The 11,796-nt window shown below is 38.2% G+C and overlaps 1 protein-coding gene across 1 annotated transcript; it reads left to right on the top strand.

Annotated features, from left to right (window-relative positions):
- The first annotated feature begins 891 nt into the window (after positions 1–891).
- DIMT1 (DIMT1 rRNA methyltransferase and ribosome maturation factor) lies at positions 892–11,229 on the top strand. Its single transcript, XM_040262581.1, has 12 exons — positions 892–1,214; positions 1,554–1,627; positions 2,872–2,958; positions 4,653–4,714; positions 4,800–4,893; positions 4,982–5,031; positions 5,789–5,912; positions 6,336–6,428; positions 7,261–7,325; positions 7,924–7,987; positions 9,126–9,232; positions 10,701–11,229. The coding sequence occupies exons 1-12, from the start codon at positions 1,136–1,138 to the stop codon at positions 10,741–10,743; spliced, it is 942 nt and encodes a 313-aa protein (XP_040118515.1). The 5' UTR covers positions 892–1,135; the 3' UTR covers positions 10,744–11,229.
- Positions 11,230–11,796: the final 567 nt, after the last annotated feature.

Genomic DNA, 11,796 nt, shown 5'->3' with positions numbered 1-11,796 from the left:
TGACACAGTGCCCGGCACACTGTGGATGTTCCAGAATTGTGGAATAAATTAATGATTAATGGAATTAAGAGACAGTTGAAATTGCTAACAGGGTATACACATTTTTTCCTAAATTAGAATTACAGCAAAGAAAGAGCAAGGCTAGGGAATGCACACAATAAATTGTGCAGGGAAGAGAAGTCAGCTTTGGTAAAAACAGATTGCTTCTTCAGGTAAATAAGGTACACACAGAAACATTTCGCTGACAGCTAAAACAGACACGGACATTGTGTTCATGTAACTTTCGGTCAGATACAGCGTCCTATCACAATAGCCAATAAATAACAATGACCACATTTACAGTTTCAGACTTTTTGTCTAACTCTCTCAGTAGAATAAACTTTGAGGTCAGTTTCCTATTTACCTTCGAATCTCCATCACCCAGCAGTGTTTAATACAAAGCAAGAGCTCAATAAGGAAAGGTTTAGGAAATTAATGATGCGCCACAGAAAGAAGCGAAACCACCAGTATGGCCAGTCAAACTCAACACATAATTACATTTTCAGAGTTACTTTCCGTAATACAAGCAGCGGAGAATTCACTCCCGCTAGAGGAGCGACCTCCTCTTCCCAAGCTCCTGGGATCCTCACCCACAATCGGTTGGGATACACGAGAGAAATACATGACATAAATTTTCTCTGGATTTGAGCGATTCAACAACCTAGCCTGATAAAGCATCCACAAGCCTAACTGCATTACGTAACTTAAGCTTCCTCCACTTCCTTGAGGTCCCACACCCAAACCTATTTAACTAGCTTGGTGAGTGTAGGGGCAAGGCCCCGCCCCCGATTCTAAACTAGCCAATCCAAACTGCCAGTATCGGCAGCGCGGTGTCTTCTGGGATCTGTAGGCTTCCGAGGTTAGGCTTCCCGGGAGGCCGAGCTTATTCCAGGCGGCCATCGGGCTCCAAAGGCCCGGCCTCTTTCTGGGGGCGGACCCCGGAGCAAACCAAGGGGCGTGTTTTCGCCCCACCCCCACGTGGCCCGATAGGGTGCTGGTGGTGCGGGCTGCTGATTCCCACGTGGTGCGGAGACTAGAGGTTGCGGGTTCGGGTCCTTCTTGACTTCCTCGGCCTGTGAGCTCTCTGCCTGCGGAGATGCCGAAGATCAAATCAGCGGCTAGCGGCCGCCGCCGCGAGCGCCAACAACAACGCGGGCAGCTGAAGAGCGCCGGAGGTGGGGACAGCCGCGAGAGAGCTGGGGTCCCTTGGTTGGGACTTCCGGTGGGACCGAGCCGGGGCAAGGGCGGAGTTCTGCCGGGGACAGTGAGACCGGGCGCCGGGAGCGCGCGAGTCCCGGGTTTGCCCGAGCGACGAGCGCAGGCCCCGCGCGCCGCCTCTGACTTTCTTTCACGGAAGGGGTGGCCTTAAAACAGTCTGTCATCCAGGCTCCTTAGCGTGACGTTTGGCACTCCTAGCTGGCGCAGATACCGTCCCCTAGCTATCCTGTTTTCTTCTCTGGGAAGGTCTAATGTTTTTAGTTGGGAAATTAAGGCTATTTCATGTTTTATTGCAGGACTCATGTTCAACACGGGGATTGGGCAGCATATTTTGAAAAATCCTCTCATTGTTAACAGCATTATCGATAAGGTGGGTGCGAAAGAGAGGGAGAGAGTTACTGGGTTATTGATTTTAATTTTAGGAATATCTAAGCACAGAAAGGATTCCTGACACAAAATAGATGCTGTATAAATACTTGTTGAATGAATTGAAGAATTGTGTAGGATTCGCAAGTTCTCTTCAATATGATTTGCTTTATTCTGTGAGTCTCGGGTTCTGACTCCAAATTCTTTTATCTTTCTGTAGATTATTTACTTCTTAGCTTGACACTTCTACCTGTTAAATTCCATATTTTTCTTCTATTACCAATCACTTTTTCTAGGCAGCATCTATCACTGTTAGTTTTTGTTTACTGCAAACTCTAAAATTATATCCAAACAGACACTTTTGGAAGTTTGTTCCCCAGAGAAACCTGTATGTTATAAGCCAATGCCACATGTAAACTCTTCAGAGTATTCTTCCTGTATGGGTTATTGATGTTTTCTTATTGTTTTGTATGATTGGGAGCTAGGACGTGAAACAATAGGTGGTGAAGATTACTTTCATGGTTGCAAAGGAAGTATCCTGGAGCTGTAGAAAGGACATTACCTGGGTGAGAGATGTCAACTTAGTGTTGTATGCAAATTGAGAGCTGGCCTAGCTTTTTAACCTTTTTGGCTCATGAATTCCTTTGTGCATGTGATGAAAGTTACAGACTCAGAATACGCCAGCTATGTGCATACATACACTTTTTTTTTCTGCCACGTGTTGAGCGTTGTGGGATCTTAGTTCCCACACTAGGTATCTAACCCCGGCCCCCTGCAGAGGAAGCATGGAGTCCTAACCACTGGACTGACATTAAGTTTTGTGTACAATTTCTGGATCCTTCTGCCTGAAACCATACATGGATGTGGAACTGAGAAATACCAGGACAACATGCTATGGTTCATCATTTTGGTCCTTCCTTTTGGAACCTAGTGATAATAGTGTTGGTAACAAGGTGCTGTTGGAATCATTTCAAAGATAGGAAGGAGAATGCCACTCTTAGAACTGCTGTTCCTACTTCTCTGACTCCTAACTATTGCCCCAAGTTAAGAGAACTGTTCAATTTCCACTTGTGCCTAATGTTAATGAGATAATTTTTTAAGACATAGATCATGAAGCAATCTCCTAAAAATGAAGTCAGAATAAGATCTCCTAACTGTGCACTTTTGAGTAAAGCAAAATAGCTTTAGTATATTAAATTATGTGTTCAGACGTGCCTGTAAAGCTAAAGTAGTTGTGCTTGCTTGTAGGCTGCCTTACGACCAACTGATGTGGTGCTGGAGGTTGGACCTGGAACTGGCAATATGACTGTAAAGTTGCTGGAAAAGGCAAAAAAGGTAAAGAGAGGATTTAGTGTTTGGTATCAGGTATCATGTGAGTAAGCTTAGGTGGTTTACAAGTATAAATCTGTTTTAATGAATTGCTGTTATTTTAACGCTAACTCTTGCTCCTTTGCTAGAAACTTTATAAAATATGAGCAAATTGGGTGAAGTGAGTCAAAAGGTACCAATTTCCAGGATAAAATAAATATGTCCTGGGGATGTAATGGACATCATCATGACTATAGTTAACAACACTGTAGTATATTTGAAGGTTGGCAAAGAGAGTAAAAAGTCTCATCACAAGAAAAAAGATTGTAATTATGTGGTCATGAATGTTATATATATCAAGTCATTGTGTTGTATACCTGAAACTAATGTTTTATGTCAATTATGTCTCAATTTTTTTTAATGGATTAAAAGAAAAAAACATAGGTATATCAATCAGGAAAACAAATGACATTGGATACTTCAGTACAGGGAATTGATTACATGGTTGTTAGAGGACCAAGAGAATAAAACACTGAGGTTAACCCAAGAGTAGAATTACAAAAAGCAGCTACCACCTCTCGGCTCAGGGGAACAAAGCAAGGGGATTGGAGTTATTGGACTTAGAACTTTGGAGATCTAGCACAGGCCTCTGAGACTGGAGTGTCACCTGGCTGCTCTTGGTACCTTCTTTGTCTCTTGGCGGATCCAGTTCCAGTTAAGTCGGATCATCACTGTGTCTTCTGGTGGATGCAGGCAACAAAGAACTTATCTGAAGAGAGTTCAGTGAAGAGACCATTGACAAATGTGGGAATGTTAAGGGAACCAGTAAACATTTAGTGAAAAACCTAGGGACGATCAACAGCAGGAAACAGTTACCATCGAGCAACCTCAAGGGACAAGAGGAGGGAAATGTGTTGCCGGAGCCCAGAAAGAGCAGGGACAGGGACCACCCGTAGCCAAACATGGCCGCTGCCAGAACTTGTGCAAGGCAGGCGCAGGCATTAGGAAGTACTCAACCCCACCCCTTGGAACCAATAATGCCTTCCATTAGCGTGGCCCAACAAGAAGTCAAAGGGCGAGGGAGCTGGACTGTATTACCCTACAGGTACAGCAAAGCTGGAGAATGGATCTGGGAGCTAAGCAGACTAAACCTCACATATATGTGCTCTGTAGACAGGGTCTTCCTGGAAGTCCGCAAAACCTCAGCTTATACTGAAATAAAATTTCAGCCTATGTGGTATCCCTTTTCATTTACTTGAGAAATTATCTGTGCTATATGCTCTGGATCTTAGTAGGTGAGAGAAGTGACCTACTCATTTCAGAGCAGTTGCTTTGTATACTTCCAAAGAACATTTACTTCAAAGACATATTTTGTATTTTTTCTCATCATCACTTGAATTACAAAGCATGGAGCCATATGAGCACAGTAATCCTGTGAAGTATTTGGGTAGAACAGTCATGTAGTCTGGCTGCCTACTTTTCTGGTGATGTTTTTTGTTGTTCCTTTAACCCCCTTGCCGCATTTTGTAAAATCATCTCTTCATTAAATTCTCTTCAGGTAAGTTCTTTAAAATATACTGGTAGAGTACAATTGAAGAATAATGATGGTGGAATTGGGAAAAGAATTTTAATTCATTTAAATAATGTAAGTTCCTATTGAATTAACAGGAAAAGATTTCTCCATAATTAACCTACAAAAAAAATTTTTTTTTTTAATTTAGGTAATTGCTTGTGAACTTGACCCAAGGCTAGTAGCTGAACTTCACAAAAGAGTTCAGGGCACGTGAGTATACATAATAGAATTAAAAGTACATTTCAATCTCGTGAAACAATGTTCTTTTTAATTGCTTTTTTTTTTTAATTATCAGGCCTCTGGCCAGCAAACTTCAAGTAATGGTGGGTGATGTGTTAAAAACAGATCTGCCATTCTTTGATGCTTGTGTGGCAAATTTGCCTTATCAGGTATGTTTTCAAAATGTAGGAACATTATATTTGCTAAATGGTTCTCTGGTGGGTCTTTCCCAGAAATAACCTGTTAATTCTTTTCCAGATCTCTTCTCCTTTTGTCTTCAAGCTGTTGCTGCACCGACCTTTTTTCAGGTTTGTGACAAGAAGACTAAAGTTACTGCCAAATCTTAGAAAAATTAGTTTAGGCCATGAACACGGATAGCCAAAGATTAAGGTTAATTCAGTTGAAAAACTACTGGAGAATTTGTTTTGTAGAAAGTATCAATGTGTGTGCTGCTTGCTCTCTCTGTCTCACATTCTTTAGCAATTGCTAGAGTTATTTGGGAGAGGTGTGGGCTGAGTCGTGCTTCTGAGACCAGATGGCCTTTCCATATTTTCTTACGCTTTTGTTGTTAGCCCAGGTCAAATTTCTTATGTCTAGATTCTTAAGTGTCCTTGCTAACTGGTTTCTAGTACACTCTGTAGCAGTGATTTTCAAATTGCAGGTCAAACTCCTTAGTAGGTATAAAATAAATTTAATGAGCCATGACTGTCACTTGTTAAAAAAATGACATGGAATGGAATATATCAGAGGGCATTCATTTCATGTCAACCAGGTGATTATAGTTTCGTGAAACTTTTGTTGACCTGAAATACTCACTCATCTGATCATTGAGGGCTTATGTTCACAAGGGGTTAGAGCTACAGCCATTATACAATGAAAAACAAAGGTAGCCTGTCATTCTATGGGAATAAGGCTCAGGCTGAAACTGTTCTCCCTTCTGGCCAGCTGTTATTAACCACAGCTATTGATTTACTGTTTCCCACCTAAGAAAAGTCATTGAAGTTAAAATACATTTATAGTTGAAAATGACCTTTCTCTTTTTATTCCTTTCTGCTGTCTTTTCAGATGTGCTGTGCTAATGTTTCAAAGAGAATTTGCTCTCCGACTGGTTGCAAAACCTGGAGATAAGTTATACTGCAGACTGTCAATTAACACACAGCTGTTGGCACGTGTGGACCATCTAATGAAAGTAAGTGACTGTTGTTGAAATGATGGGGCTTAACTCATCATTGAGCATCTAGCTGTGCCTTCTGTGAGGAGAGCATGTATGATTACTCTTTTTTAAAAAAAATTTATTTTTGGCTGCAGTCGTTGCTTTGTGTGGGCTTTCTCTAGTTGTGGCGAGCGGGGGCTGCTCTTTATTGTGGTGCACAGGCTTCTCTTGTTGCAGAGCGTAAGCTCTAGGCATGTGGGCTGCAGTAGCTGCAGCATGCCAGCTCAGTAGTTGTGGCTTGCGGGTTTAGTTGCTCCTTGGCACATGGAATCTTTCCGGACCAGGGATTGAACCGGTGTCCCCTGCATTGGCACTTATCCACTGCGCCACCAGGGAAGTTCTGATTACTATTTAAAGTTGTTTTTGAGAGGACTACTTTAAACATTTTCTGATTAACAGGTCGGAAAGAATAACTTCAGACCACCACCCAAGGTGGAATCCAGTGTCGTAAGGATAGAACCTAAGAATCCACCACCACCTATCAATTTTCAGGTGAGGTTAAAATAGGGTCATTCAATAAAAGGAAAAAAAGTCCAAGGTGGAAGATGTGTGTCTGTAGCAGCAGAAAAATGAGTCAACCTAAATGTCTAAATAGGAGAATATTAATTATAATACATCCTGTGATGGAGTAGATGGAATTATTTGACACAACATAGTTGTTGAAGACTCAAAAGAGCATGGAAAATGTTTGCAAAAGATAAAAAGATTAGAATACCATTGCAGCTTGCTGAAGATTTATATCTACAGAAAACATGTATCTATTTGAATAAGACATGGGAAACAAGATAAAATGAAAATAGTTGTGTTAAAGTAATAGTATGGGTAACACTGTTTAATCAGAATTCTAATTTTTGCCATTTAAAAAGAGAAGAAAGCCTTATGACTTGATGTAAAACCTCACTGCAATCACATTGGATAAAAACATGCTTATATGGTCAGTAGCTGGTGGCGGTGGTGTGGCTGTCAGCTATTCCTGCAAGGTTTAGCTAGGTGTATTACACAGGCTGTATTCTAAATCACGTCTGTTTTGAGTCATGTTCTTTTGAAAACGATAGTTAGATTTAAATAAATGCAATGTTCTTTGTTCTGATGTGGCACAAATGTTTTCTATTTTTAAAATTGAGGATAAAATAATCAATGAGGTGCACAAAAGTGTGAAAATGAAGTATAGATCTTTTGTATATATGAGCCAGACACATCAAGATATAGAACATTTTTATCACTTCAGAAGGCTTTTAGTTTTATATAGTAAGACAAAATTGTACCTACTAGGTATCAGTGGGGCTTAAAATATTTTCTAAGAAAATACCATCTACTGTTTCAGGAATGGGATGGCCTAGTGAGGATCACCTTTGTTAGGAAAAACAAGACATTGTCTGCTGCATTCAAGTAAGTATTTTACTAATTTATGATATATGAGGGATCAGTGCTTCAGATACTGTGCTGAGCGCTAAAATTTGGTCATTTTCCTGAACAGTATTACCCTAAAGCATACAGATTATCCATGTCCAGACACACTTTTAATTTTGTACTTTGGGAGGCAGGAGAATTTAATGAAGAAAAGTTCCTGGACTTGGGAATTAGATCAGGTTTTTTTTTGAGAAATGGGAAAAACCCAAAAACTATACCCCACATCTGCTTTTCTTTGGAAAAAAATGGGTGACAGATGGATCCCTTCCACACTTTTGAAAGATTCATGGCATTTTAACTTGGAAAAATATAAAAGCAATTTGGGGCCCAAGGTAAAAAAGAATGGTGAAAGCCACAATGAAAAAACTAATTTTTGAGATTATGTTTTTTGTAATTTAAAACTTCCTTAAGGTATGTATTAGGTTTAAATAGTAGTAGTTGTGATTATTTCAGAAGTTTAAATATCCAACCTTTTTAGTTCTTTAATTTTACCATGTGGAACATAGGCTTAATCTTACAGTAAAAGAAATTTATAATGTTTGGAATAATAGTGAGATAATTTCTTTATGTAATATAGGTCAAGTGCAGTGCAACAGCTATTGGAAAAAAACTACAGAATTCACTGTTCGATCCATAATATTGTAAGCACAAAATGTTTTTGTTTCAATAAATTGTTATGTTTTAAAATGTCCATTTCCTACTGTTTCTTGTATCATTACAAAACTCTTTAATTCTGAACATTTCATAGGACCCTTAAAAGATAGTATCTAACAGAACGTCAACTCTTTAATAGGTCAGTGCTGCTGTATACTTTGTAGAGTGTATCTGAGCAGCCTTGAATACCCTGTCCTTTCTGAGTTTTTTTTTCTTTTGGCTATAAAAAGATTCAGTTGCGTCATAATTTTCTCCCAAATTTTAACCATGTATAACTTACTCCGCTTAAAGGTATTTGCTAGCTTTTGAATTGGGGCCATCCCTTCTTGCTTGTTGCTCACATAGAAATTACAAATTTAAAGTTATCTTTTTCTCAGTGACTTTAATACCCAGAAATTGAAATAATTAGAATAAAGTAAGAGATATATGGCAAATTCTGGTTGTGAACCTCATGTCTCCTACCATTATCTGTGCAACATTTTCTTTAGTTGTGTAAACACAAGACATCTATATATGACTGTGATGTTTGATAATTTTTTAGTTTTCCAGTCTAAACAGAGTGGCAGATAAAAGCAAATTTCCTTTTTTTCACTCAGTTCTTACATGGTTTAATGTACCAGTAGCATAGCTACCTCCATTTTATGAATACAGTCTCTGAAAAACTACCTACACAGGAAATACTAAATTGGATTAAGAAGTTTTTGGATGGAAGATGTGAAGTGTGAAGCATTCTCAAGGGTTAGAGAGGCTATCTTTGAGAAAAACTAGCTAGCTAGTTTAATGAAATTTGTGCCAAGAAAATGTTATTTTTAAAAGATATTAACAATTGCTGTAAAACTTAGTTTACAGCTTTAATTATGTTATGAAGTACTTTGCGAATCCTGAAACAAGTATTTCAGAATTTCTAAGAAAAAGGGCAGTATACACGATGAGTATTTGGTATGTGCTGAACATCAACCACTTAATGAATTGAGATGCAAGCCTTATCGACACAGATAGGCTTTCCAAAACTATCATGAAGAGATAAGGTGACTGTTTATGACTTACTGAACTGAAAAAAAAAAAGAGTCAAGGTGACTTCATTAAAGATATGTTGTTCATTTATTCTGAATCTTGTATTGATAGATAATACCAGAAGATTTCAGCATAGCAGATAAAATACAGCAAATCCTAACCAGCACAGGTTTTAGTGACAAGCGGGCCCGTTCCATGGACATAGATGATTTCATCAGGTAACTACATTTTCCTTTTACTACATGTTTACATTTCTTTACTGTGACACCTTCATATTTAGAGATTTAAAGGCTTTTAAGCGGTTATAAGGTGCTACCTGGGCGTTATTGCATAGCACTTCCATGGCATGGAATAGTATTTGGTGTAGAAGATGGAGGCTAGTTAGCTGCAGCAGAATGAACATTTTCTGTAAGAACAGTAAGTGAAGAACAGTCCAGGCCTGGAGATAACCTCTGTGACAGTGTGAGTTATGGTGTGTGTGCTTCTCCCTTCCAGCCCCCTCCCCCAACTCCCATTCATAGTCTTAATAGTTTGTCTCTTCAAAGTAGCCTTTCAGGTAGAAGAATCACAATACATATAGTTGCATCTTCTTTACTGAGAATAGCTTTTAAGTATGAAATAATATTAGTTACAATCATATCTGGTTATCATTTCTAACTGGTTCAGTAACTTATTTCATGGACTGAGGCAAGTTCTATACACCTGAAGTAAGAAAGAATGGTGTCATAATTAACTGGGCAATATAGAGCAAAATTTGTTTTCCTTCAATTAAGCAAGTAAATCTTACGAAAGCAGAGTAACGTGTCAAATACTCAGGTAATAATTGACCTGCATTCATTGTTTTTAATCACTAACACTTTGATTTCCTAACTAAAAAACCATAAATTTTTGTCTCTTTAACCAATTCATTTTTAAAGCTTCCAAGATCTAGAGGCTGAAAAAAAGAGGGTAGATTGATAAAGTCACTGGTTTACTTCTTATGCTAGGAACACAGCTGTATATAACCGAGACAAATGACACTTATATTTTATTGGCAGGCTAGCATTACTACTGTCTTCATTAGATGTTAATGCCAGGAGTTGAACATTATCTATAAGTACCCATCTTTAGATATCTTAACCCATCTTGTTGGTTCTTACGGGCCATCCTGAAAATAATCTCAGGCAGGTCTAAATAAAAATATTTCATCTTATTTTCCTTCATTCTTATTAATTTTCTGCAAGGTTACTAAACATGCAGCTTACTAAAACAGTGATCTGATAAGTACATAGGTATCCAGAGAGAAGCATTTGAGTCTGAATAACTGAGCTCCGAGAGGAAGAAAGGACACATGAGATTAGCCATTCATCTCTCTCCTGTCTCTAATTCCAAACAGCTTTGCATTCATTTCCAGGTTGAAATGGAACAAGTGCCAGTGTGCTCTTAGGCCACGGTTAGTGTAGGTCTAAGATTATTTTAGTTAAATTTATCATGCTTTAAGACATATAGGCTACGACAGGAGAGACACCAAAATGAGGTGGCTTTAACCAATATACGTCTCATAAACTTAATTGAAGAATAAAGTTTCTTTGCTGACATCTTAGGAGTGTTTGTGTTTTAGAACTCATGGTACAGGGACTATGTATGTGTTGTTACTTACTACAAACTAGCATTTCAATACCATCCCACTTGGTTTCTTTTTTTCAGATTGCTACATGGATTCAACGCAGAAGGTATCCATTTTTCTTAGGTATCTGGAAGAGAAGTTTTTCAAGCTCAAGGAGAAAAAGTGGAATTATATATTAATAGTTTGAGAAAATGAACTATGCTTGGACACTATGTGCTTGACTGCTTTTGATGTACTACCACTGTCACCATCTAGTTCTCTGAATTTTTAAGAAAGTAAGTCAGTTCTAAGTGTCCAAGGTTTCTTTGTTTTTTGCTCTTTTTTGTTTGTTTTGGTTTAATATATAATACAAGGCAGGGTGATAATAATCTTCAAGAGCCGCAGATACGCACAACTTTACACTTCACGTTATTTCTAACAGTGTATAAAGGTGGTACCCTTTTATTTTCTGTGTTATATATTATTGTGAGAACCATTTTTTAGGCTTTTAGCTCTTTAGGCCTTTGTCCTTGAAGTCATAAAAAAGTTGAAATGTTTAATTTAGTCACATATTCCCCATACCATTCCTGTTATTCATGTGTACAGTAAAGCAGTTGTCTTAAAATGTTATTTTGCTTCTCGAATTCTTTGTTTTTCCGTACAGTTTCTTTCACTGCCTATCCCTCTAGCAATCCTGTAGTGTTAACAGGCTGCATCAGGGCTTTAGGTAAGCCTGAATCTGCTACTGCCACCGCATGGTGGCAGGCATATATTACTTCTAGGCATTCCTTGTAAATAAGCATCTCAACTAGAATAAAATGAATTATAAGACTGTATGATTTTTTTCATACAAAAAAGTCACAGACTTAAAATTTCAGAGTTTTATAAATCAAAACTGACTTTAAAGTTAAAATCTCTGCTCTTCAATTTCAAAACCAACCAACCCAACCAGCCATTCTGCCACAACCACAGGTTCCCAGGATTCATAATTTCTGGGTAATTAAGAATTTCAATAGATGTCATAAATAAGTCTTAATTAGCTACAGTGTTTAAATCATTATCAATATTATACTCAATATCATAAATGCCCTTTAACAAAGAATTATAGTAGTTGACTATTTTATTTATATAAGGAAATTAATAAAAATATTTTCAGTGACATTTGGTTTTCTTTATACCTAATAGAAGGAATGTCTC

The sequence above is a fragment of the Oryx dammah genome, unplaced genomic scaffold (genome assembly GCF_014754425.2).
Source record: "Oryx dammah isolate SB20612 unplaced genomic scaffold, SCBI_Odam_1.1 HiC_scaffold_20, whole genome shotgun sequence".
NCBI lineage: Eukaryota > Metazoa > Chordata > Mammalia > Artiodactyla > Bovidae > Oryx > Oryx dammah.
Note: the sequence above shows the minus strand (reverse complement) of the source record. Positions and strands in the feature narration are given on the sequence as shown.

What these genes read in the sequence shown, in the direction of transcription:
- DIMT1 (XM_040262581.1), top strand. Translation starts at nt 1,136, where the DNA reads ATGCCGAAGATCAAATCAGCGGCTAGCGGCCGCCGCCGCGAGCGCCAA. An exon ending in GCAGCTGAAGAGCGCCGGAG is followed by an intron (nt 1,215 to 1,553) that starts GTGGGGACAGCC and finishes GTTTTATTGCAG; the next exon opens with GACTCATGTTCAACACGGGG. An exon ending in CACAAAAGAGTTCAGGGCAC is followed by an intron (nt 4,715 to 4,799) that starts GTGAGTATACAT and finishes TTTAATTATCAG; the next exon opens with GCCTCTGGCCAGCAAACTTC.